The 26,921-nt window shown below is 37.9% G+C and overlaps 1 protein-coding gene across 2 annotated transcripts in view; it reads right to left on the bottom strand.

Moving 5' to 3' along the window:
- Positions 1-1,885: 1,885 nt before the first annotated feature.
- Positions 1,886-26,921, bottom strand: part of twin (CCR4-NOT transcription complex subunit 6-like twin) — a 215,418-nt gene continuing 190,382 nt past the window's right edge. The window contains exons 6-12 of one of the 2 annotated variants that reach the window (XM_028187894.2): positions 14,219-14,376; positions 13,036-13,190; positions 12,378-12,529; positions 7,274-7,498; positions 5,721-5,892; positions 4,396-4,535; positions 1,886-2,954 (exon numbers count right to left, since the gene is read on the bottom strand). In XM_028187894.2, coding sequence (XP_028043695.1) covers positions 2,875-2,954; positions 4,396-4,535; positions 5,721-5,892; positions 7,274-7,498; positions 12,378-12,529; positions 13,036-13,190; positions 14,219-14,376 — 1,082 coding nt within the window. In that variant the 3' untranslated portion in view covers positions 1,886-2,874. Of the gene's footprint in view, positions 2,955-4,395; positions 4,536-5,720; positions 5,893-7,273; positions 7,499-12,365; positions 12,530-13,035; positions 13,191-14,218; positions 14,377-26,921 lie in introns of both variants that reach the window. The other variant, XM_028187893.2, reaches the window with a different exon arrangement.

The following is a 26,921-nucleotide window of genomic DNA, read 5'->3' as shown; positions in this document are numbered from 1 at the left end:
CGCGTCTTCAACTTATACATAGTGTTAAGTATAGTGCCGTAATAAGTCAGAACACAATGTCTCACTGATCCCCGCTTGAGACGATGAAGCCAAGCGGACGACGAATGTAACTCTTTAGGCATAGTTCAGACCACCAGCGCCCCCCTTGACTTCAAAGTGGCGAACGTACACTGATTACGACCGATATATTTATATTTCTAGTTACTTAAATACTGAGTGTTAGGGACCCCTTCCAAAAACGAAGACAGACGATAGTACTAATGACACCTTTGATGATGGGACGAAAAAAAAAATCGATCCTGATTTAAAAAAAATAATCACATTTTGAAAACTTTTTATTTCCATTATTTACGTTCCATCATGTTAATATAGCTAAATGAAACAATAGTTACATAAAAAATACATTACTTTATTAAAAAAAAAACCAGCAATGAAACACAAAATCAAAAACAGCTGATGCTCGGTTCAACGAACGCCCGGGCGCGGCGCGGCATAGACTCGCGCGATCGCACAAATACTTATTTAAAACATTTGTCTAAATAACTCCATCATCAAAGGTGTCATTAGTACTATCGTCTGTCTTCGTTTTTGGAAGCGGTCTCCTAACACACCCGGTATATTATATACAGCGGAGGAACAAACACGCTGTATGCAAATGGACGTCAGATTGTACACTTTAGAACAATAGAAAAAAAACAAATTTTTTTTCATACAAACACATTTTCGCGCTATATTATTCGTTTTTTTTTTGTATATTATATTCAAATCAAAAATTTACATTCCTCGACTGTATATGTTACATTGAAAACTAAGCGTATTTGTTATCTTGACGTCGTCATAATATACTAAAAAAAAACATTTTTATTATTTATTTATTTATCGAATCGTCAATTAACTATAACCAACTAAAGGATTGTAAAGGATTCGTAATATTTGCTAATAAAAAAAAAACGGTGTTATTAATTAGTAAAATCATTGATTGCACGTACCAACATCACACTAAATATATATTTATACTATTTACTAGGCAATTCGTTAGAAGACTTGAAATGTTTTAAGCCACCGGCTTCTATCACTAACTTTAAATCAATTTTTAAAAATAAGAAAACGCAATGCTCCTCCTATAATATCTAAATTTTACTATTTAAAGTCAGTGAAATCTGCCATAAGTCTTGTCCATTCACAAGTCCTTCGGAAGGATTTTCTGTATTCAACGGTATCAACTTTTCGGGTAAATTAAAAAAAAACTATTAATAAATAAATGAAAAAGACCTCTATTGAGCAAATATAATTGAGCATCTAATTATTCTCAATCAACAAACAAATAGCTTGAATGCGTGTTCTCAAAATATGTAAAAACTAGAGAAATATTAATATATATATATTCTCGACGAACCCTGTGAATGGACAAGTTATCTATATAAACTAACACACGACAAGGACAAAAACTATCTGTTTGCATAATGTGCGAGAGAGACGAACGACATGCAATAGGCAATGTGTATCCACAGCATTACACACGAATGAATATTGGCGACGATCCGAATCGAGCTATCGGAGGTTTATGAGTTCGTTACAAGAGGACTGTTAATTCATATTGTTACGCAGGTAAGAGTAACGCCATCTATCGCCGAATAGTCGAACAAATATCGAAGGATCTAGTAGCATCTAGAACGCTCGGGAAGTACAACGCCATCTATTGTCAGATAGCGGAAACACAATACTAGACTTTTGTGGAATATTCTCGACGATGGGATTTCGTCTCGACTATAAAAGCGTTGCAGAGATGGCACGCAGTCAGTTATTAATCGGAACTACTCGAAGCAAAACAAAGAACGGATTGCCTAAAGTGAAGCGGAAGACGGGAATTGAGAATTTTAAATTGTTTGTTGAGTGTTTTAAGTGTTGAATACAGTTTTTAATTTGTACTTTGGTGGAACATTTATTTATCCCGAACCCCAGTGCGTAACAATATTATATATAACGAGCTTATAAACCATCGATGACTAAACATGAATAAGACCAAAACATGAAGATGTTTAAAATTGTTTTAGTCTTTTGTAAATTATCTTGTAAAGGATAATAATATAAGTACAACTCGGATGTGATATAGTGATATACGTATAATTCCGCACAGACTTATTAACGGTAGGCAGCGGCTTGGCATTGCTGACGTCCACGGGCGACGTTAACCACTCACCGTCAGCTGGGCCGTACGCTCGTCTGCCTTCGAGGGCAATAAGAAAAATCGTCCAAGAAAAATACGTTACAAACATACAGAGCACACACTCTAAACATAGTTAAGTACGTAATTGCATACATAGGTTGATCGGCGTTTTTGATCAGCTGTCACTCCGTTATGAACATTGTGTCCTTCGCTTAGAGTCCATAATGATTCGTCCCTCCCACACAAACACACACGCGAGCACGCAATTTCTACAACTATCCCCCGGGGGACACATACAAGTGACATCTCGATACATTACCCAACACACTGATTAAACCGTATCAACAACGTAACATTATCATTTAACACGTTAATTAATTACTACAACAGATTGCTTTGTGTTACGTTCAGTCGTATCGTCATTATACTAAATTCTTGTGTGCATTCAAAAATGATTCTAAACGATACGTGTAAATAAGGTCCAAGATCGAACCGCGGACGTTCGGGCGGCGGCGGCAACTGTCAACGCGACACGACCTCTAGCGGATTCCGGCCGCAACTACGGAGCCGCGTCGAGGACCGAACGAGATTAATACTTAAGATTAAGGCGACGGTACAAACGTCAGTGTTCACAGCGGACGCGGCGAGCGGTGACGTCACGGTGACGGCGACGGCTCGTGACGTCAGTGGCGGGCGCTGGTGCGGCGCTACCTGCGGCCGATCAGACCGTTCGAGTTGCCGCTCGTGCTCGGGGACATCTCCAGCTCAACTAGCAGCGGGAAGTGATCTGCCGGACAATAACAACAACGCATATGATTACAGTACTCTTAGGGCGCCTACACACTATGCGGTTAGTCGGAATGCGGCCAGCCGTCCGGCTGACCGCAGGACACCGTTGCGCTTACATTTGGGTCGACTCATTTCCAAAATGGACGTCCAAGAAGTAGCAGCTATTTATTATGTTTACTCGCGTTATATAAAGAAAATGAAACAGAAAAAAGTTACTGGGTGCATCCTTATTTGCATTAGAGAAGACCTCGAGAAGAGAGTAAGCATTTTGAATTGTTTCTTGAAGAGCTCAAAAAGTTTTTGAACGTAAATTTTTATCCGAATATTCTGCGGATTTTGCGTTGCAGATTGCTGGCCTATTTTGAATTTCAATTATATTTTTTTCCGTATCAAAATCCATAGTCAATGGCGGGCAACCGTAAACTAGCACTATCCGCGTAGTGTGCAGGGCAACCGTACGGCTGGCCGTCAGTCGGGCCACAGCACTCAGAACAACCGGAGCGGTCGGCCGGGAGCCGACTACTACTTTCTTATACAAATTTTTGATCCCATTCAACCAGGCGGCTGACCGCATTGAGGCTAACCGCATAGTGCGTACGTAGCCTTAGTTAACTGTGCTTGGTGCGAGTTTTTTAACTTCTCGATCGCGTAAAACTCAACTCAAATTTGTATGGAGTTGGAACAGCGCCCCAAGCGGAAAACGTAAGGAGGTCAGGTCACGGCGTGTATGTGATAAGTCAGTTAGAGACGTGAGGTGACGCACGCCTTCGCCGAGAAGAATCTAGAAATCTATGACCATCATGTACAGTACGCTCAAAAAAAAAATTACGCACACGCTAATTTAAGGGTCTTTACATTTCCCGCTACTGAAATTATTATTATTATATTACTACAAATTCCCCGTTGTCGGTAAATAGTAATCCTATTCTCAATTTGTTTTACAAACTTCACACAATAATCGAACATTTCCTTAGTATTCTTGCCCTAATTTGCCAATCCAAGACCTGAAATTTCTGAACATAGATGATGTCAATCAAAATAAACCGCAAGCCAGATTACATTTTCGATTTGTAACTTGGCCCGTCTGTTTGTAACTGCTCTCAAATATGACCGCAGACTTAATAATGGTGTTTGTTAACACCATAACATTAAAATGGTTAAGATTTTTTAAATTATAATTTGATTTTTTGAGGCACGCAATGTAATACAAATTGAAACCAGCAGACGAGCAAGGTCATCGTCGAAAGGTTCCTTAAGCTATAAGCGTAGGTCTTAGATTTTGTTGCCTTTTGTAAGCGTAGTGTCTTCTTCTTCAACAATTGTATTTTTTTAAGCGATTTATGACGTAGTAACTGAGACCTTTACGTCAAGTCTTATTTTAATTTTAATGAAAACTTTTTAATATGAAAAATGATATTATGAAATGAAATGAACTGTACCTGAAGGTATGTGCGGATGAGGACAGCCAACGACCTTGTGCTCGCGGAACCATTCCTGCGACAATGGACCCAACAACCCTAAGGGGGTCATCGTCTGTTTACTGTAGAATATGTAGTCGATAATACCTTTGAAGTCAAACCTGTGAACAAAAAAAGGTGATTTTTTATTGGAAATCTAATCTAATAAAAATTCTATTACGTTTTTTTTTAAACTATGCCTCGCGCAACTTTCAATATCCGCCCATAATCAATGACATTCAAGGCTCAAATTAACTTTGCGTATAAAAAATTCCTTTTATACCTAAGAAAAAAAAATGGATGGATTGCGTGAAAGACGATATGTGTAAGAGGGGAGTGAGCGAAGAAATGGTATATGATAGAGTATTGAAGGAGAAAACATGTTACGCCGACTTCAGGTGACTAAGAGAATGGACAGGAGAATGATGATTTAAGTTTCCTTTTTCCTAAATTTCCCGATTATTTTATTGATTGTCCTAAAGCTCGTATTTAAAAACAACATTAATTAATATCTGCTTAATTAATCTATACTAATATATAAATCTATAGTGGTTTTTACGGATGTTCCGTTATAACTACTGAACCATAGTCGTCGTGGCCTAAAGTATAAGACGTCAGGTGCATTCGTATGTAGCGATGCACCGGTGTTCGAATCCCGCAGGCGGGTACCAATTTTTCTAATGAAATACGTACTCAACAAATGTTCACGATTGACTTCCACGGTAAAGGAATAACATCGTGTAATAAAAATCAAACCCGCAAAAATTATAATTTGCGTAATAACTGGTGGTAGGACCTCTTGGGAGTCCGCACGGGTAGGTACCACCACTCCGCCTGTTTCCGCCGTGAAGCAGTAATGCGTTTCGGTTCGCAGGGTGGGGGTAGCCGTTGTAACTATACTGAGACCTTAGAACGTATATCTTGAGGTGGGTGGCGCATTTACGTAGTAGATGTCTATGGGCTCCAGTAACCACTTAACACCAGGTGGGAATGCAATAAAAAAAAAAAAACCATGCGTCCGATTGACTTGAAACTTGGTATCCATGTCGAAAATACATGTACTTAATGGATAGGCTAATATTTATATGAGGGTTGGACTCCCTACACCAGTTGCGGGGGCGTTAATGATAAGAATCTTTGTGGGGGTGAGAAATATTAATGTTAATTTTAAATGCCCAGCGAAGCGGACAGGTACAGCTAGTATATCTATAAAACTAAACATTTATGTTAATATCTCTGGGTCTTCGTTAACATAGACCCCCCCTCCCCCAACCCCCCGCCTCCTCATCCGAACATTGCTGACTTACGTGTAGTTGGTGTAGGGCATGATGTCCTCGCTGTAGGCCGAGGCCAGCTTGAAGTTGTGCGTGAACTCGTGCTCGGAGCCGGGCATGCGGCGCAGGGACGTCGCGTACCCGAGCTCCTTGAAGTCGCGGTGCTCAGACGAGACGCGCCCCGCGGACAGGAACTCCACCACGCCTGGGGAACGAACGAACATCTATATTAATATATAAATCTACAGTCGTTTTTACGGATGTTCCGTTATAACTACTGATCCATGCATCCGATTGACTTGAAACTTGATATCAATGTAGAAAATACATGTTCTTAATGGATAGGCTAATATTTATATGAGTGTTGGACTCCCTAATAATAATGACAATAAATAATAATGTTAATTTTAAATGCCCAGCGAAGCGGGCGAGTACGGCAAGTATAATATATGCGCCGTTCTGATTATTATACAGTAAAAGCTCCTCATTCGCGCTTGCTTTATTCGCGTTTTCACAATTCGTGGATTTTAAAAAAGCTACCAACTTCCTATATTCGCGGCTGAAAATGTCTTTATTCGCGGATCTAATCGGTTGATAAAAGGATTCCAATATATAAGTTTCCACTGAAAATATCCTTTGTAAACGCGTCGTCAAATGGACCAATGAAAAAGTAAAATAGATCTTATTACCTCTATGCCTAAAGTATGTTGTTAAATGATATCGCCGCTGTATTGGTTCCGCCTTTGCCGCGGTCGGCGTTTTCGAGAATGTAAACAAGCAGAATGAAATCAACCTTTAAACTCAACATATAAAGTATGTACTTGTTTTTTATTTTGCCACCTCGGAACGTATCCTATCTAATCCCATATAATAATAATAATATGTTAATTACCATTCCAGACTCACGGTTTCTGTATTCGCAGCACATATACGGAACATATACCCCGCGAATAAAGAGCTTTTACTATACAGAGCTATCTATCATAGCAGTTCCGACAAAATCCTGAATCGCTCTACCAACATGTTTCCCCACCCTCTAATAGGGTAACCTAAGACGCTATTACAGCTACGCCCGGACGGGTAGATGAGCTCACGGGCTCAAATAGAGAATTTTCTAACACTAGCTTAGCTAGAGCAGTATTTGCAGAATCTACCACCAGATCGGAATCGCCGATTCACTGAAAAGATCCGGCGAAAAACTCAATGGGCTTGTACCGACGTCTCCAAGATGCACTGTCGCTCGCTTTATACAAGTTTTAGAATAGATGATTTACCCCAAAATGGATCGCGTCCCATTTGTGTAGGAATATGCGAGTCCTACAAACATTCCACTCCAATACCCATGCCAGGACCAAAATCGATTTTGTAGTGGCAGAAAAATTCTCAACGTCAGATCGAAAAATATAACACATCATTCGGGTTCACGAGTAAGCTTTTTGTAATTTCCTTGGTGTCTCCACTTTTCTTAAACCAGTTTCTTCAACATTATGCTAGAATAGATAACTCATTAGTTGAGAAACACTAGTGACCCAACATTACCCATCAACCGATGATCATTGAATAAATAAAGCCGTAATTGAACGTACCGCTGTCAGGCAAGGAATTGAAGTCCCCGCAGAGCAACAGCTGCACGTTGTCTCTCTGTCCGGCGAGACGTAATGTCCTTCCCGAATCGTCCAGGATCGTTCTGAGTTCGTTGCTTAACATCATCGTTTGGATGAGTTTCACGTCGCAGAACTCTGGGTCCCAGTGGATGTGAGCTGTGCAGACGAGTATCGGCTGGCCGATCATTGACGAGTCCGTTGGTAGACCTGTAATAACGGACGATATATTGTACAGGGTTGGCCTAGAGTCATATCCCCCTTTTTATTTTGGACATTGTAAATAACGCTTAGAGATTCACCGCAAAATGGGCTACAGCATTCTCTGAGTATTGTACCAGTTTACTGCGGTCTCTAACCAGCACGTACTGGCGGTAAAACATAGTGTAAGTTCGCACTGGTAGGTGCCATCACCCTGCCTAATTCTACCATGAAGTAAGTACTCATGCATTTCAAGGGCGGGACAGCAGTTATGCAATACATTTGTGACCTCAAGTCTCAGCCTTGACACGAACGAGCTCGTTCACCTATCTACGCAATAATTAAATTAAAACAATATTATTCATGTCATTGCGCGGCGTGGGTATCGTAATATTTGTTGAATCGACTAGCGTGTCGCCAACGGGCAGGCAAGCTTATTTCTCGGCTTTTGCTAAGTAAGTGCAGACCTGCTCATGACAAGTATAGGTACGGGCTTGGAAGCAGCGAGCATTTCCCCACGACTGCAATCAAGTCCAGGCCAAATACATCGAGTCGAATTAAATTAAATTAATTAATTGAACGAACTTAATTGAATTAAGTTAATGTCAGATATAGACAGGACAATAACGCAAGCGAAGGTCATAACGCATCTTGTTTTGTCTTACAAAAATATACCATCGAACAACAATTGTTAAATACGCACGTACGTACGTATCTCTCAAAATTCAAACGAAGTAAACAGACAGTGAAAGTATACATTACAATAGAAATCAATTGTCGTGTTTTCTGGGTTAATAGCCAGCTAACAATTAAGACTTAAGAGATAGAGACAAGAATTAAACGTTTTTACGGTAAACATTAATTTTGGGGCATTCGATACGGTTCTTCGAGTGAAAACTTCAGGCCAAAATAAGAATTAAAGAGTAGAAAACGCTTTATTTTTACAATAGATGACTTGAGTGATATTACAATCGGATTTCAGATATTAGCGGATATTCTAATTCTAACCGATCTCCCAATTTTATGCTTATGACCGGAGCTAAGCAGATACAACCAAATTGAATGGCGCCACCCACCAGATCCAAATATCAATTGTAGTTGAGTATTATAACGGCGGACCCCGACCCACCCATCAAACGTCAACAAAGAATTGCGTCACAGCAAAAACGGTATCCACCACACACACAATCACACCCACCGACACATATGTGCGGACTCGCGATACCAAAGTCATCGTTTTTTTTAAATAATATGGTGTTATTCCTTTCATTGTGGAAGACATTTTTGAGCTTTAGTTCTGTACCTACTTGCTAAGAAGAATTACCTTCAAGCTTCAAGGTTTGGAAATCAAACTTTGGCATCCCTAGATTTGAACAAACCGGGCGTCTTACTCAGTAGACCACGGAAGCTACTACTACCAATTCACTAGCGTTCGTCTGGAATGGGCGTAATTTAACTTTCTCGAATTTCATACTGATTGCCAAATCGAAATTCTGCCATTCTCAAAGACCATTACGTAAACAGTGAAATATATAGTCAAAGGCTGCTATTGTTAAGATATCTTTACAGTTTTTTTTTTTCGCAAAGGTACTTTTGTTTATTTGATAACCAACGAAATTTCATATTTCGATTCCATTAAAACAAAAGTTTCATCATAACAAATATATATGTACATAATACAGTTAGTTATTCAATTAAATTTAACAATACAACATTTTCCACGGTTTCCAGCAAAGATGGACTTTTGTTTTGGAACTTTCGTCAATAAGTAATAGTTTTACGATTTTAGATACGCATTTGTATTTCGCAGATTGTTTTTAAGTGCGGGGGAGGTCAGAGAGAACAGAAAACATTTTCGGTCGCTGAGCCATTGTATTATTATTTTGAGTGGTTATCAAGCTCTGCTAACTTAGATCAGAAGCGGTCGATAACCATTTTGAACGAGCACATCACAAAATGTTATAGTTAAATTTGAATATAGTTGAATTAGAATTTACTAACACTAGCCCTAGCAAAAGCAGTGCTTCGCAGAATCCAACATCGGATCGGAATGCGAACCACTAAGGAGTAAAAAAATAATAAAACCATTTATTGCCTTTCATACAGATTTAGATTAATACATTTAGATAAATAAAAGAAAAGAAAGCAAAAAGGCAAAAGGAAGTGGCTCAGCTAATGCTTTTCAAAGTAGATGAATTGAACAGCGCTGATTTTCAATCACCCCCGTTTCCCTTTGGTTTATGTTCACTGTTCAGAAAAGAGTTTCAATTTACTCTAGTGATCGGACTATTAACACAAAAAGGAGTACATTCCTACACATGCTGCGGGAGTGCGAAAGGAATACCCGAAATGTTCCTACTTAAAACCCCTAAACCTCCAACTTTCACAATTCAATTGAGTTTTTGACAAATTGCATACTTAACAAATACGTTGTTCAGTGGATATAAAATATTCTACAAAATCAAACATAAAACATTCTTATTACACATATCCTTATTCGAAAACTTGTTCGATATTAATTTACTTTATGAAAACGAGCTCAGTCCCAAACGAGACCGCAACAAATGAATTAATGTCGTAATAAAAATATCTATTCTTAGTTTATTCGGGAATTGATGACACTATTATTGAAGATTCATGTTTAAGAAATATCTATAGTGTTTATTTGAACCAGTCTTTAATAGGCGATGTGCTTATTTGTATGAGAAAATTTATTATAAGTTGAACATAAGACAATGAGGGGGTGTGGCCGGGAGCATGCTTGGTATAATTTTTAGGTATGCATCTAAAGTTAAAGACAATTTTGCGGAGTGGGAACGAAGGGCTCCCACAAATCTCAGGTCTATGAGCACTTATCTAGTGTTGCCACTAGGAAAAGAGACAGATGCATATGTAATATGTGAAGAATTAGTAAACTTTTAAAATGTTTACTTTTCTAATTGAAGTTTGCACGAGTCGAAAAGAGGAAGAAGATACATATTTATCGTTAGTCTGATAGTGGCCAATTATGTCAAACGATAAAAAAAGGATGCAGAAATTCGTTCATGACTACACCACCAACATAACGCAGGCGTACCGGAAGGTCCACGACAGTGTACCCATTTCAAAGTTTTCCTTTTTTTTTGCTTAGATGGTTGGACAAGCTCACAGTCCACCTGGTGTTAAGTGGTTACTGGAGGCCATATACATCTACAACGTAAATGCGCCACCCACCTTGAGATATAAGTTCTAAGTTCTCAGTATAGTTACAACGGCTACCCCACCCTTCAAACCTAAACGCATTACTGCTTCACGGCAGAAATAGACAGGGTGGTGGCATCCACCCGCGCGAACTCACAAGAGATCCTACCACCAGTAATTACGCAAATTATAATTTTGCGGGTTTCATTTTTATTACACGATTAAGGAATTAACCCTTCACCATGGAAGACAATTGTGAACATTTTTTGAATACGTATTTCATTAGAAAAATTGGTACCCGCCTGAGATTCGAACATCGGTGCATCGCTCAACACGAATGCACTGGATGTCTTATCTTTTAGGCCACGACGACTTCCTTATGATAAATCTGCTATGTTTTCAGGAAAATATTCATTCTCAATGCTGTATGCTATTGTGTATGCTATTTCTTATGTTGTGCATAATCAAACAAGAAGCTATTGTTTGAATGGCCGTCGATTGCATCCGAGCTGCTTGTTTCGTTTTAAACAGCCACATTCAACCGACTTCAAAAAAGGAGAAAGGTCGTTCGAGGCGTACGTTTTTTTTTAAATTCGCATTTAAGTTACCAAAAACGGTATTCCCGTACCGTGGACAATATAATAAAATCGTACGTCCGTTTGTTTGCTAATGACTACGAAACGTTTTCAATGTGCGCGTAATTCTTCGCAAGGTATTATTACAAAACATTAAGTTCTTTGATGTCGCCTTCTCGTTCGTAAGGAATATTTGTATTCTGTGCCTTAGTTTCGGATTATAAAGTACCTTCAAACTAAAGAAATTTCCGAATCCCGATAAAGTCGTTTTAAATTTGTTGCCTTTACTAGGGATCTGTGTTTATTTGAATATTTCGTTTAAGAAAACGAATGGCATTGCGTGTTTTATTTTAAACGTTTGAAATATTTACTGAGAGGGAGGAAGCTGCTTCCCTGTTTTAAAGGGAAATTCATAAGATTTGACTTAATTCTGAACAATAAAGGTATTTGTCAAAAAATACAATATTTAATTTGAGTAGGCTTTATCTCGTTATGTCTCGCACTCCACATTAATGGCGGTGACGTCAGAAACCGATTTTCCGAGAAAGTCAAGTATATAAATGCCTCTAATGAAATACGTATTTAACACACGAATGATTTCCACGATGAAGGATTAATAACATCGTTTAATAAAAACCCGCAAAAAATATATTTAGCGCAACTACTGTCCGCACTGGTAGGCATCAACGTCATTCCTAATTCTGCAGCTAAGCGTCGTGCGTTTAGATTACAAGGACGGAAAGATCGTTATACCACAGAATTGAGACCTCGACTTTATAGTGATCACAAGATGGGTGGCGGAATTCCCGTCCCGATATCTTTTTAACACCAGGTGACTGTTTTTAAGTCTTTCATTCATCAACGTTATAAAAAAATTAATTTAAAAAAGGTCGCTTATTCTCTTATATTTTAAATTTGAAAAACCATTTATTTTTATGGTCAACAATAAAAACGAGTCAACGACCGTATTCGTAAGCAATTCGCTTTTTTTTTAGTACTTCGCGATTACCATCAAATTTATAGTTTGTATGTTGTATATACTTTATTTTCGTACATTTTTGTACAAAAACATACGTCATTTATAATAGTGAAATATAAATTAAAAAAAATTAATACATTACTAGCAACATTACCATTCTCCCAGGCGGCTTCTTTAGTCTTCAATAAGGCTGCAAGACCTATGTTGTCCTTCGGCATTACTCGATTTAACATGTTGTCTGATCCCTCGCTGTTGGCCATCGCCAGCTGATTGAACTCTATGAGGTGCTCCTTAACTAATGCGAACCTTAAAACGGAAGTCCCGTCTTTTAGTTGGACATTCATACATTTTATAGGATAAATGATTTGATAGAACATACGAATGCAACCTCTCCGACCTTTATTTTTATTTCGAGCAAAAGGCCGAACCTCATATGAGGTGTCCGCGCCTAAGAGGCACTTGGGGTATGTGGAACTTGACGGTCTACAGATGTTGGGAGCAGACCGCAAACCCAAGGATGTTTTAGGGCCAACCCACAAAAAGACTTTCCCTTGCACTTTCTCATCCGACGTTCGATCTCCGCCTCGGAGTCAGAACCCGAGTAGAGTAGGGGGATTACAGCGGTCAAGCCTATACGTTTCTTTAGGAGCAAATATGGTGACGTAATACAGGTTACAAAACTGTATACTTAAAGTACAACAATCGCCCCCCTAACTTACTTGGTTAAGGACAAGTACTACACTTATTTGAAAATATATTCACACGCTGAACTGTATTTTAATTAGTACTAAACTCATAGGTGCTGTACTTACTTTGCAGATCTGAAAAATATTGCACATCCGTCGACGTATTTCCTCTCCGATTCTGACATCGTCTTTGCACGAGATTTCGGCGAGAAAATTCCGTCATAACCGTCCTGTTTTAATTCTGGCAGGAAAAAATTATAGAACTGATCCGTTTCGACTTCCTGCAACAAAATATTATATCGATAGGTACGATGAAAACAACGGTACCTCGAACAGAATAATTGTTGGTGAAGATTTTAAATTCCCTCTGAAAATTGGTAAAGTAACAAAATTTAAACGACTTCTACCCTAAGCATTTATTTGAAGTCGTCGTGGTCTGAACAATAAGCGATTTTGGTCTACGATGTACTCATATCGAGATGCGATCCTATCGGCGTTCACACCTCGCAACCAGACACCAATTTATCTAATAAAATACAAACGTACTCAACTCATGTTCATATAGGACTTCCACGATATAGAAATAGTATCAATAAAAATCAAACCCGTAAAACTATTAGTTTGCGTAGTGACTACAAATGAGTCATAGAACTCAAGCCTCAAGTTTCAAAATGGATGGCGTTAACGTTGTGATATCTATTGACTCAGGTAACCACTTAATACAAAGTGGACAGTGAGCTCGACCACCCGCTGGTCTATGCAATCAAAAAAATTAGGTTAATGGCCATTCGATTCTTCGGCTACAGGGTAACTACCACTTATTATCTAAAGCTTTTTATCAATTACAATTAGATGGAATCAGATAATTATGATTTAGATAAGTAACAGTCTGATAGTATGTAAAAGTGTTACACAGAAGAATTAGAAACCCCGAAGCATGGATGACACGCAGAATAGTGAAGCGTTTCACTTTTTTCTCTCTATGGTTTCGGTCTTCCATGCATCATCTTATCGATGAGGTTTTTAAAAGTCCGAGATGTTTGCCGGAGAATGGTTGGGAACGTTCTTTGAGTATTAATCTAGTCGATAAGCATTACTGGTAGGGCGGTTTATAAACCCGCACGCGTAAACACCATCGACGAAAATCCATTGGACAACACGATTGAGGCTTCGACCTGATATCTGGCAACGTTCACGTTACATCTATAGGGCTTCGGTAACCACTTTCCTAGGTCGTCCATATCCCAATTAGGGTAATAGCAACAAAAAAAAATAAAAAAAGAGTATTTGATTAACAAAGTTAACTAACCTGTAAACTAATAAGGTCTGCTGAGTAATGCCTGATTTCGTCTAAAATACCCTTCTTCCTGTAATCCCACTCGAGCGCCCAACTCGGACAATAGCCGTACATCTGTCTTGTCGCGTACTTGTCGCACAACACGTTATAGCACATCACCGTGAAGATGCCTGCAACAGATAAAGTATTCATTATGTATCGGGCCGTGTCTCTTAACACTAACGCAGCTCTCGTTAACCACATTCCTTGACATGCGAATAACAGTAGCCAATTAGTAGGTGTTAACGCCTCGTCACTTGCGCATCCCGTTGCCTGATGAATTCAGAGTGCTTTCTGATAGAAACCATGGCGTTCTTGTGGGTAAGTACAAAATCAATGATAAGTTTAGTACATTAGGTGTTTATATGGGTACATTAGGTGCCTCGAGGTAATCGTGTGCAATCGTTTAGCGTGAAAATAGATGGGCGGGAAAAAGATAAGCGTTTGCTTTCACCGATTCACCGATCATAACAGGTTGCCGTTTAGACCATAAACAGCTTGCAGACCTAACAGCAGGCTCTGTTGAAACAATCTAATAATAAGGAAATCGAACATCATCATAGGGCGCGCGGATTCCGGACCACGAACCACGACTCATTTGAACGTATCCACTTTATTACGTAAACGAACTTAGCACGACTGTACTTTCTCACGATCCACACCATTATCACAGATTTATGCCGACAAGAAGCGCTTGCGCCGTCTCATTACGCGGATCAAAAGGAACCATCATGGCCGCTTGTCTAAATGTCGACGTCGCCGCCTTGAAGACCTTGACGAAGCAATTATCTAGATTTAATCGAACCAGGTCTCACTCATTAAACAAACAAAGAAATGGCGGTGGCATTGTGAAGTAAAGCTAGCGTTGACTGGTGAGTGACGGCTGGAAGGACAGAACAATGCGGACAGACCAGCTTTAGTGGTGAAGTAAGGACAAATTGATAAAGATCGGCCGTGCGCTCGCGCTTATGTTAATCGAGACGAAGTCACCCAATGGCCAGTACGATCAATACGACCGCAGCACGTGCTTCAAATACGTCCATTGTATGTATGCCCGATGCGACACGTTGGGACACGCCGCACATGCCAAACGTCGCGAAACAATAAACAGCGCATGGGTAATCGTCGCCTGTTTAAGGGACTGCGTGTAAATGAAAGCACGAAACACCATTTCTGATTGGAATTACTCTTCTGTGTTATGAGAATGGATTGCAATATTTCAACAGTGAATCTGAATACGCATTTTTTTTTGGGTGGCTCTAAAAAACATTTCTATTTTGTATTTAGACGTATTTTAATAAAAATATATTCATTAGACAAGCATTCGCTGTGATACATTTAAAATATCCCGTTCGTTTGTTTCCTTGTACGATAGGAATAAGTTCTACATTCGCGCGATTTATTTCTGGCACTAGAATATATGAAAATAGTTCGGATACGACCTTTTTTGCATTGTAAAAGGAGTTCATTAAAATCGATTTACGAATGCGTACATTTCCATTTAGAATGGCGTTGTAAAGAACTCATTAGATCACGTTCGTTGGCGGGTCAGAGCTCTCGGCGATCTACAATATGACGTAAGAAGTCTCAATAGGTGCTAACAAGAAGTTGTTAGCGATGTAACATCAGGATTTGTTGGCAAACGTTTTGCTTTATGGATTTCGTCTTCGTCTAATGGCATTGAAACATGTTGTTTGCACGAAATACTAATCGAGATGTTCGTACCGATGACAAAACATTTCACGGGACCGGTTCGTGTTTTTTTTGCGACCGCTCATCTTGTTCTGTAAAAGTAATTTAATTGCGAGTTAATCGTGACCGAATATCGTTACATTTTTTATACGAGTTCAATAACTCGACTCGATTAAAATTTACATAGGAAAGTTCGTAATGGCGGGCCAAACTTTTGTACTGTACAAAACAAGATCGTCGCGTGGCCGAAGTTGCATGGGATTGACCATCTGTTTCGACTGAAACCCGAGTTTTATTTCAGGAATGGACTTGTAACGTAGTTTCAGTGTAACTTTCACTTTACAACTTTATCGAGAATATTTAATACGATTCGTCCTGAATAAACCATGAAGGAATTTACAGTTTATGTACCGTAGATTGGGGGGAATCGAGACCCTTTCCAAATCCAACACAAATTTTCAATGGTTTTTCTTAGGGTAATACTAATAAAATTGAGATTAATATGGTTCGGGAGGGTTAAATTTTTACATATACGATGCGTTATCATACATAGTTCATTACAAAATATACACAAAAACTGAAAAAACTAGCTTGACCCGATTCACCTTGGCTTTGGGGTGAATCAGGTTACGTATGGGAGCAACAGAGTTTTTCGATAGGGCTGGCACTATTTAGTTGTTAGGTAGATACCTAACTTTAACTAATTAGCTTTTTAATATTTTTAATGAGTTACAAAACTTTGATGACTAAATTAAACTATTTAATATTCTTAAACACTAAAAAGTCATTTTCAGTTCAACAAAGTTAAATCTAACAACTCAACAAAATTATTGTGACATCCCAGATTTGTCCCTATTCTAACTCTAGTCTTATTTCCCCCAATACTACTATGCTGTACGTTTATAAAAAAATAATTAACTCCAAATGGAACATGACTGTACCTTTACACGTGACAAACTTACGTATAGTTTCATGGTAACAACCATTCGCATTAGAAATATATCAGAAATACATGTACAAAGTGAGAATACGAATTCCATTAGTTGGTGACCCACTAATGGACACGAACTTATGCTTCAATTACTCGAACACTGTTTTATAAAGTTTCCATCGCTACTTCAATTTAATACTTTAACAGCCGTCTGGTGTAGTGGTAAGTGACATGGTCACTACACAAGGGGGTCGCGGGTTCGAATCCCGCCAAGGGAAGATATTTGGTATGATAAATATAAAATGTCTTTTACAGGGTTATGGATGTATATTAATTATATGTACGTGTGTGACGGCCACCTACGAGATGGACCGACGACCAGGTAAGAACCGCTGGGTCACGTTGGATGCAGGTGGCAACGGACCGGCCGCACTGGAGATCACTTGGAGAGGCCTATGTTCAGCAGTGGACAATGGACAGGCTGAGATCATGATGATGATGATGATATATAATAAAAATCTTACATTTATTTCCGTTATCTGGTACCTGTAACACAAGTTCTTTACGAACTTAGCACGGGACCAGTTAACGTGGCGTGATTGTTAGTAATTTTTTATTTATTATTATTTATTTAATTTCTTAGTATTTCAATTTCGAATGGTGTCTCAAAATGGCTACACGGGGTGCAGGAGAAATATATATAAAAAATTGCTGATGAATTAATTTAAAAGATACGGATACAGAATATATCGACTTGCAAATTTTCAGGTTGTTAACATCATTATTCAAGGTATTCAAGGCAACAAATCACCGAGAGGTCTACGGAGATGACCGCACGGGCGTATATCAAATCAGGTGTGAGAGTCACGGGAGGTTAGCTTTTCAAATTCATAAATAATAGCTTACAGCAGTATTCCTAGATACATTAGTCAGGAGGTAAGCATTTACATCATGTACATTAAGACTTATTTATTCGCTAGTTTTTAGAACCAATCTAGGCAAGCACTCACCTGCTCCTCGTCTAACTAACCTTTATAATAATCTAACTTTCACTTTACAACTTTATCGAGAATATTTAATACGATTCGTCCTGAATAAACCATGAAGGAATTTACAGTTTATGTACCGTAGATTGGGGGGAATCGAGACCCTTTCCAAATCCAACACAAATTTTCAATGGTTTTTCTTAGGGTAATACTAATAAAATTGAGATTAATATGGTTCGGGAGGGTTAAATTTTTACATATACGATGCGTTATCATACATAGTTCATTACAAAATATACACAAAAACTGAAAAAACTAGCTTGACCCGATTCACCTTGGCTTTGGGGTGAATCAGGTTACGTATGGGAGCAACAGAGTTTTTCGATAGGGCTGGCACTATTTAGTTGTTAGGTAGATACCTAACTTTAACTAATTAGCTTTTTAATATTTTTAATGAGTTACAAAACTTTGATGACTAAATTAAACTATTTAATATTCTTAAACACTAAAAAGTCATTTTCAGTTCAACAAAGTTAAATCTAACAACTCAACAAAATTATTGTGACATCCCAGATTTGTCCCTATTCTAACTCTAGTCTTATTTCCCCCAATACTACTATGCTGTACGTTTATAAAAAAATAATTAACTCCAAATGGAACATGACTGTACCTTTACACGTGACAAACTTACGTATAGTTTCATGGTAACAACCATTCGCATTAGAAATATATCAGAAATACATGTACAAAGTGAGAATACGAATTCCATTAGTTGGTGACCCACTAATGGACACGAACTTATGCTTCAATTACTCGAACACTGTTTTATAAAGTTTCCATCGCTACTTCAATTTAATACTTTAACAGCCGTCTGGTGTAGTGGTAAGTGACATGGTCACTACACAAGGGGGTCGCGGGTTCGAATCCCGCCAAGGGAAGATATTTGGTATGATAAATATAAAATGTCTTTTACAGGGTTATGGATGTATATTAATTATATGTACGTGTGTGACGGCCACCTACGAGATGGACCGACGACCAGGTAAGAACCGCTGGGTCACGTTGGATGCAGGTGGCAACGGACCGGCCGCACTGGAGATCACTTGGAGAGGCCTATGTTCAGCAGTGGACAATGGACAGGCTGAGATCATGATGATGATGATGATATATAATAAAAATCTTACATTTATTTCCGTTATCTGGTACCTGTAACACAAGTTCTTTACGAACTTAGCACGGGACCAGTTAACGTGGCGTGATTGTTAGTAATTTTTTATTTATTATTATTTATTTAATTTCTTAGTATTTCAATTTCGAATGGTGTCTCAAAATGGCTACACGGGGTGCAGGAGAAATATATATAAAAAATTGCTGATGAATTAATTTAAAAGATACGGATACAGAATATATCGACTTGCAAATTTTCAGGTTGTTAACATCATTATTCAAGGTATTCAAGGCAACAAATCACCGAGAGGTCTACGGAGATGACCGCACGGGCGTATATCAAATCAGGTGTGAGAGTCACGGGAGGTTAGCTTTTCAAATTCATAAATAATAGCTTACAGCAGTATTCCTAGATACATTAGTCAGGAGGTAAGCATTTACATCATGTACATTAAGACTTATTTATTCGCTAGTTTTTAGAACCAATCTAGGCAAGCACTCACCTGCTCCTCGTCTAACTAACCTTTATAATAATCTAGTCAGTAAAGCTGAAAACCTTGACATATTTGGCGATTCCCTTCCAATATTCAGGTACAAAATTATAAAAAGTTGCTGTTGAACCTCAGCCTTGGTCTGAGTACTCGGGTATTACTGCCCTTGTTGTCTTTATTTTATTTTATTTTTATTTATTATTAGTATTGATAAATCTCTGTTGAAATATTAATGTAATACATGCTGTGATTGCCTCTAATTAGAGTTGCAGTTATCAATTGCTCTATACCTACATGTCAAAGTTATTTTTATGTCTTACTGTAAACCCTGTTGGTAATCCTTAAATAAATAAATAAAAGAATCCTCCTCCTCGAGTCGCGTTCCTCATGTCTGAGGGTCGTGACCACCATCACCCATGAGCTTCAATTTTAGGATCTTTTTCCACTTTCCCCTGTCCACGGCGTCATGCAGCGCGCTGTACACTGCACTGTCCAAAGCGGTGCGGATCTGATCGGACCAACGAGTATGGCTGCGGCCTCTAGATCTGTTGCCTTCAACTTTCCCTGTGATCATAAGTTTTTCCAGGTTATCGCCGTCTTTCCTCGCAATGTGACCAAAATATTCGAGGATCCGCTTCAGACACACAGTAGACAGTCTGATTTTGATGCCCAGTTGCTTCAATATCGACACGTTAGTCCGGAAGGCTGTCCACGGAATTTTTAGCATGCGTCTCCAACACCACATTTCGAAAGCATCGATGCGCATTCGGTCTGCTGCTTTCAACGTCCATGTCTCAGCTCCATACAAGAAGATAGAGAAAACAAGAGTCAAGTTCAAAAAAAAGAAAAACAAATAAAAGAATACCGAAGTATGAAATAACGTGAAAATTCCTCCCTCACGTCGACAACTCAAGATTCAAATTTCAATTACTTTGAAAGAAGTTATCCCATCGAACCAAATCGCTCGATACGTACCCTACGTTCAACGAAAAGTTCACGACCCGCAATCTTCACCAAGCACTTGATTACAAAGCATTGGTACATCACAATGTTTTAGTGCACTTGATTCCAAGGGACATTCGAGTCTGTTGCAAGTCTCAAATAAACCGATCCGACTATAGTGCGCCTCATCTGAATATAATGGAGCAGGGTACATTACCGTTTGTTATTGGCGATGCCATTACGTGGGCGTGTTGTGACATGACAGTGAACATGATTTTATTTGTTCAATAAGTTTCCAAAGTAGTGGAGTTGATTCGTATGGATTTAACGTTTGTTTAGTCGTTACAGTATGTTTGGTGTGACGCAGGCATAGCCAAGCCTTTCGGCGCGCACTGTGCGGTACCGTGGGTTTCGTGGAGTCGGAGTGGTGGGGCTCGATGGGGTTTAGTCGGTAGTCGTTCTGCGGGGCAAGTGCTTCGCGCGCCTTTTTCAAGGCGTAGTCTCCTGTGAGAAATTGGGGGAGGTGAAGGACCTCGGTCCTTCTCTTCTCCCCTTCTTCCTCTCAGGAGGCGCCGGAGTCCGACACAACCCGGTCCGTTACCCCACTCGACCGGGTATCCGTAAATGGATTCCCCAGCGTTAAAAAAAAAAAAAAGGCATAGCCAAGCCGCATGCCCTTGGCATTGATGTAGTCTATTAATTACAGTGACTTTTTACCATTAAGAAGATCGCTCCTGCTCGTCTGCTTACAAAGGCTATAATGATAAACATTTATTCCAAATATAAATAAATGAAACAAAAATTAAAAGAAAGATAACGAGGCTTGGAAAGGGTTACCGGCTCAGCAATATTTTTTTTTATTTTTTTATTTTTTATTTTATTTTTTTTTTATTTACTAACAATCGCGCCACGTTAACTGGTCCCGTGATAAGTTCATAAATAATCGGTACTGGAGCGCTGATCTTCCGCCGGCACCTGCGGAGGGACGTGCACACCAGCATCAGACCGACCAATCATTATCTGAGCTTAGAATAACAACAACCACAACAACAACAACAATAAAAACAATGAAATACATATATTAAATTATTAAAAATTACAATTGCAACACACAATTACGGCACGGATTAGTTAAAATTGATATTTTCGAATTTTATTTGTATATTCAGAAGATATACTTATAAATTTGCTTTGAAACAACTTAGTGTTCTAATAAATAATAATAAAATAATACAAGTTCTAATCATAAAATGTTCGTACATATTGTTAAATCGTAATTTAGACAGATATCTATAGAAAAGTGGTTTTATTTTTTTCAAAAAATGTTCTCTTAGATATAAATACGAAAATATATTTACGTCCGTTCCGAAAAGAGTGACCTAAGCTCTGATGGTGAGAGTTGTTGTCCTTTGATAAAAAAGGATGGACATTTGTTTCTATGACGTCACTGCCATTAAATAGCTGGGATGCGACAGAGATATCGAGGTGTTCCGACTCTTTCTATAAACATTTTAAAATGAATATGATTTTTTACAATAATTTGCAACAAACTTGATAGTGTTTTCACAAAAAGCTTACCCTTCAATAGCATTTGCGGTTGCGAATAAAACGAAACTTAAAGGACTTAAAGCTTAAATTTCAAGTATGTAGTCTGTATTTTTTTTTTTCGAGCTCCTTCCAATATTTGGTGTCATATTTCGTATGTGGAATCTATATATTAATACGTGAAGCAAAAACTTTGTGCCCCTTTTTACACAAATTGCGCGGACGGAGGACTATGAAATTTCCGACACTTAGAGAGAACATAGAGGTGCAGAAAGTTTTTTTTTGTCATGCATAAAAAATACATTAGATCAATATAAAAAAACATTACATACATTACTATGTATTTGAAACACACACACGCATATATACTATTTGTTTATTATCAAACTTTTCTTAGTGTCTGTGTTCAAATTGAGAATAGATTAAATATTTTTTGTCTTTACTAATATTTATTTGTATAAAGTGTAGTCATGGCGAAATCTGTGATTATAAAAGTATAATATAAGATATATATTATAATATAATACAAGATTATATAAGTCTTTGACAAAATGGTGTACAAATTTATAATTTCAATTAATTATAGTCGTATTTCGACTACATAAATGAAAATACGTCAAAATTGAATATACGCAATGTTCATTTTTCAACTTGAAACTCATCACATAGGAACCATGCCAACAAGTTTCATGAACAGTGCAAATAATAGAAGCGAATCGGCCAAATAAAGCGTAGTACATAGGAGAGCGCAAGCTAACTTGATCTTGATTTTTCACCTTTATTTTCTCAAACAGAGGGTTTGAACACTGTCGAGTGTGGATGCACATTACATCCTTGCTCGATAAGCTACCGGTTTACAGTAACAGACAGACAGCTACCGTGGCCGTTCGCCATATGTTGGTTACGATCTCATTATCCAGCTGTTAATTCAGGTTAACAGCAAAAAATATAAAGGCACTCGTAAGATTTGTATTGAGTAGGTATATTCAAATAGCACATGTACGGAATCGTACTGAATTCACACATAATGCTCAACGTTGAATGTTCCAACTACAGCAACGCTTCGCACAATCGAGCACTCTCAAAAGTACTGCTCTCGCGTGATACTCGCAATCGATACCGACTCAGTGACAGAAAATTTACAAGTGTTTTTTCTTTAAGTTGGCATTGATCGAAATTTTGTTTATATTATCGTTAGTAATATTATTTAATGTTGCAAAAAATTGTAAGGCTTTCGTTTCGTCGTAGTTTCTTAGAAATAATCAATGTTAATTAAAACTGTGCTAACTTAGCGCACTCTGCTGATGCATTTGAAAACTAATTCACGTTCCAATTAAGCTTCAGCATAATTCGGCATTGTGCGTCACTGAGTCGCATTATGCTCTGTAATTGGAAAACTACCGATATCATTTTATAATGGGCTTCATTAAAAAAACTGTTTTCGTGCATAACAAACAGTGGAAACGCTTGCTTCATTTGCATGTAAATGTTTACACGTCGTGTGTGGCGTTGAGAATAAATCCTCGTCTTGAAACGAAACCGCCACAGCTCGAGACATGCGAGTATCAAAACGTATAACTACTCCATTATACACGGAGACGGTGTTCGTTTATTATCAGATAAAATCCAGTTGTATGAATGTTCATCAAAGACATATGTCTGCTCAGAATTATTATTATAGATGTCGCGCTGATATGACAAATAACGAATTTCGGTTATTTTATTTTTCATGTTTTATGTGTTCATCTAGAAAAATCTTTAGATTTTGTTAAATTAAGACAAACTGTTTTGTCAATTTGTTAGTATTCGTAGAATAGGTACGTACATGTATATTGTCATTATCGTCTGATCTATACCTAATAGAAGCTACCAATTTAAAGCTCATCCGTTTACATTCGAAATACACAACAAGTTGAAGAGGAAGGCGATAACGCAATTTTAGTCTTATGTTAATAAGTAAGTAATATTGGTAGTCGGTTGGTAGGCAGCGGCTTGGCTCTGCCCCTGGCATTGCTGACGCCCATGAGCGACGGTAATCACTTACCATCGGGTGGGCCGTGTGCTCGTCTGCCAACAAAGGCAATAAAAAAGTCGATGGATACCACAATGTACATTGAGACATTAGATTGAAATTTCGATTGCATCAGTACGACTGTCCTACATATCAAATCACCACAAACAAACGCTTCGTTTCCACAATTTATATTACAGTTCAGCCATCTCTTTACCTAAGTGATTTATATGGGATAAATCTATTAGGTAAACAGAATAGTTAGTAAATGAACGAATCACGTAAACGTTGTCCAAGTCAAGAAACGTTGAAGCGACATAAAACTGTTTATGTGCAGGCGGAGACAGAGTCGAGACCGTAAACCCCGAAAAATAAAACGGAATATAAAAATACGACCATTTTGCGGAATTGTTATAACCCCGGCGTACGCGAATACACAAGGTATCTTGTGGTAATAATCTCCGAGGGACATTTTCCGTGACATGGCAAGATGCTGGTTCTCCCCTGTGTATAAATTCCTAAGTTTAAGTTATTTTTATTAATGAACGGGCATAAGCCTAGGTTTTTTTTACATTCTATTCAAAGAGCTTCCAAGGTTTCTAATAAGTTTTAATAGGTATTCGCAAAACATTAAGTTGAATGAAAAATAATTTCCTTCGTATAAAACGAATAGCAATATTTATTGTACCGAAATGTATACTTCTATACTAATATCATAAAGAGGAAAGATTTGATTGTTTGTTTGTATTGAATTGGCTCTGAAACTATTGAACCGATTTACAAAATTATTTCACTGTTGGAAAGCTACACTATCCCCGGGTGACATAGGCTATATATTAATAAAAATTTCATAAAAATTAGAGATTCTTACTAAAACTCCAATAATGTAAACCAATGTGTACAAAAAATACCTAAAATTCTTTACATCGCGTGCGCTACTACACAAGCGAAGCCGGGGCGGTCCGCTAGTCTTTAATAATACTAGGAAATTATAAAAACTGGCAAGGTTTCATGGATGGGTCTCTTACTCAAAGGTCTCGCATTGTGCATTGTGCGAGAAGCGAAGGGCAATTCCATGTGACCGTGATCCTGATTAAATCGATCGCTCGATTCAGTTCACAGATCACTTCTTGCATACATCTTTTTTTTTAAGTGATTTTATGACCTGGTAACCTGGACCTTTAGGTCAAGTCTTATTTTAATTTTGATGAAATCTTTTTTATATGAAAAATGATATTATGAAATGAAATGAAGTTGATTAATATGAAACATGGCATAAAATGAAATGATATGGGATGAAATATAATCTCAGCAAAATGGTGGTCACTTCCTGAGACTATTTCAGTGGACTTTTTGGAGGATCCCGAGAATTACGTTCAGCGGCTTTGTTTCATTTTCCCACATTTGTGCACTTTCACAGATACTAAACAGTTAATAAACCACCGTTATTCTACATTTAAACCTGAAGAAACACTAGATAGACAAAATAAAACAAATCACACAACTTCGCTCCTCGCGTTCCCGCCAAAAGTCCCCTGCATACGTCCCAGTTAGAGTTTGAACAGATTAAAGCGTACACAACACGTAGGTAAAACATTATCGATGCCTTTTTGAACATTACGAATGTGATGGTTTATCTGAGTTTCCTCCTTTAATTCTTTAAAGATCTGCTTATCAAGCATTGCGTGGGATCTTGGCATCACATACCGTCATCACATACCGTCCAATACGGATAAAAATCACAGGCGATCGATGGTAATCACGAGGCACGGAGATTTTATGGACACTCAACAAATATTTATCGCGATCAAAATGCTTTTTAATCCCATCGTAATTGAAATAAGTTAAAGTAGCAATGAATTTATCAATGGGTATAACTAAAGCGCTTGGAAATTCTAAAAACACATCGCATTCCTTATGACGATATAAAGTTTGCTATTCATCTCCGATCTGGAATTGAATAAGTCTTTCATAATATAATATTTGTGTGTGTATGTAACTAGGGTAGGATTTAATTATTTTTTAGAATGAGTTTGGTAACTATCAAATAGGTTAGCCCTAAAATTTTATATTGTTAGTTAGATTCTATAGTGGATAGAACTAATTTTCGTTAATTATATACTATTTAATACAATATAAACTCATGTAAATAGTCTAGATTCTAGTAGGGAAGGAAGGCAGTGCGAGATAGAGAAAATATAATATTAGGACGAAAGGATAGGATGTTCTCATTAACCAAACCAAACAGACAATTATCACGTTACATTAACGGGAGGGGCTAATAATTCCAAACAATACCAACAAACAGCGGGTTTTTTATTTATTTATTTTTTATTGATTAGATGGGTGGACGAGCTCACGGCCCACCTGGTGTTAAGTGGTTACTGGAGCCCTTCGAAGTACGGCGTTTTCTTCTAATTAATGTTTATTAATGATGTAGGTATGTGTTTATCATCTGCGCAGATATATGTACATATATTTTTTATTTTTCTACGATACAATTTTTCAAGAGACGCTATTTACGTCTTTATAAGCATGTTTCACCAAAGATTAACTTTAACTTTTACATTCAATTAGAATTCTGCTTCCTTAAATCTTCACTTTATTTTTGGTAGGTTTTGCTAATTGAATTTTACACGCAATCTATTCATATTTGGTCATTAATAGTACATATATTATTAATATTTTCTGAAAAATTAAACCTGTTTATTACCGGTAATTAAAATTTCTTTCTAAAGCTCATATTAATCATATTACGTACGTAAGTTTAATAATATATAGTGGGGATACACGCCGCGCCTTATACGTGCTCCACTGTGACATTTTATTAATGATGAACCTTTTAGCTTATTGTTATCGCGTCGTAACATCTCGACTTACCACTGCAGTACTAGCATTAGTCGAGCGAACG

The sequence above is a fragment of the Bombyx mandarina genome, chromosome 06 (genome assembly GCF_030267445.1).
Source record: "Bombyx mandarina strain Sakado chromosome 06, ASM3026744v2".
In the NCBI taxonomy this organism is placed as follows: domain Eukaryota; kingdom Metazoa; phylum Arthropoda; class Insecta; order Lepidoptera; family Bombycidae; genus Bombyx; species Bombyx mandarina.
Note: the sequence above shows the minus strand (reverse complement) of the source record. Positions and strands in the feature narration are given on the sequence as shown.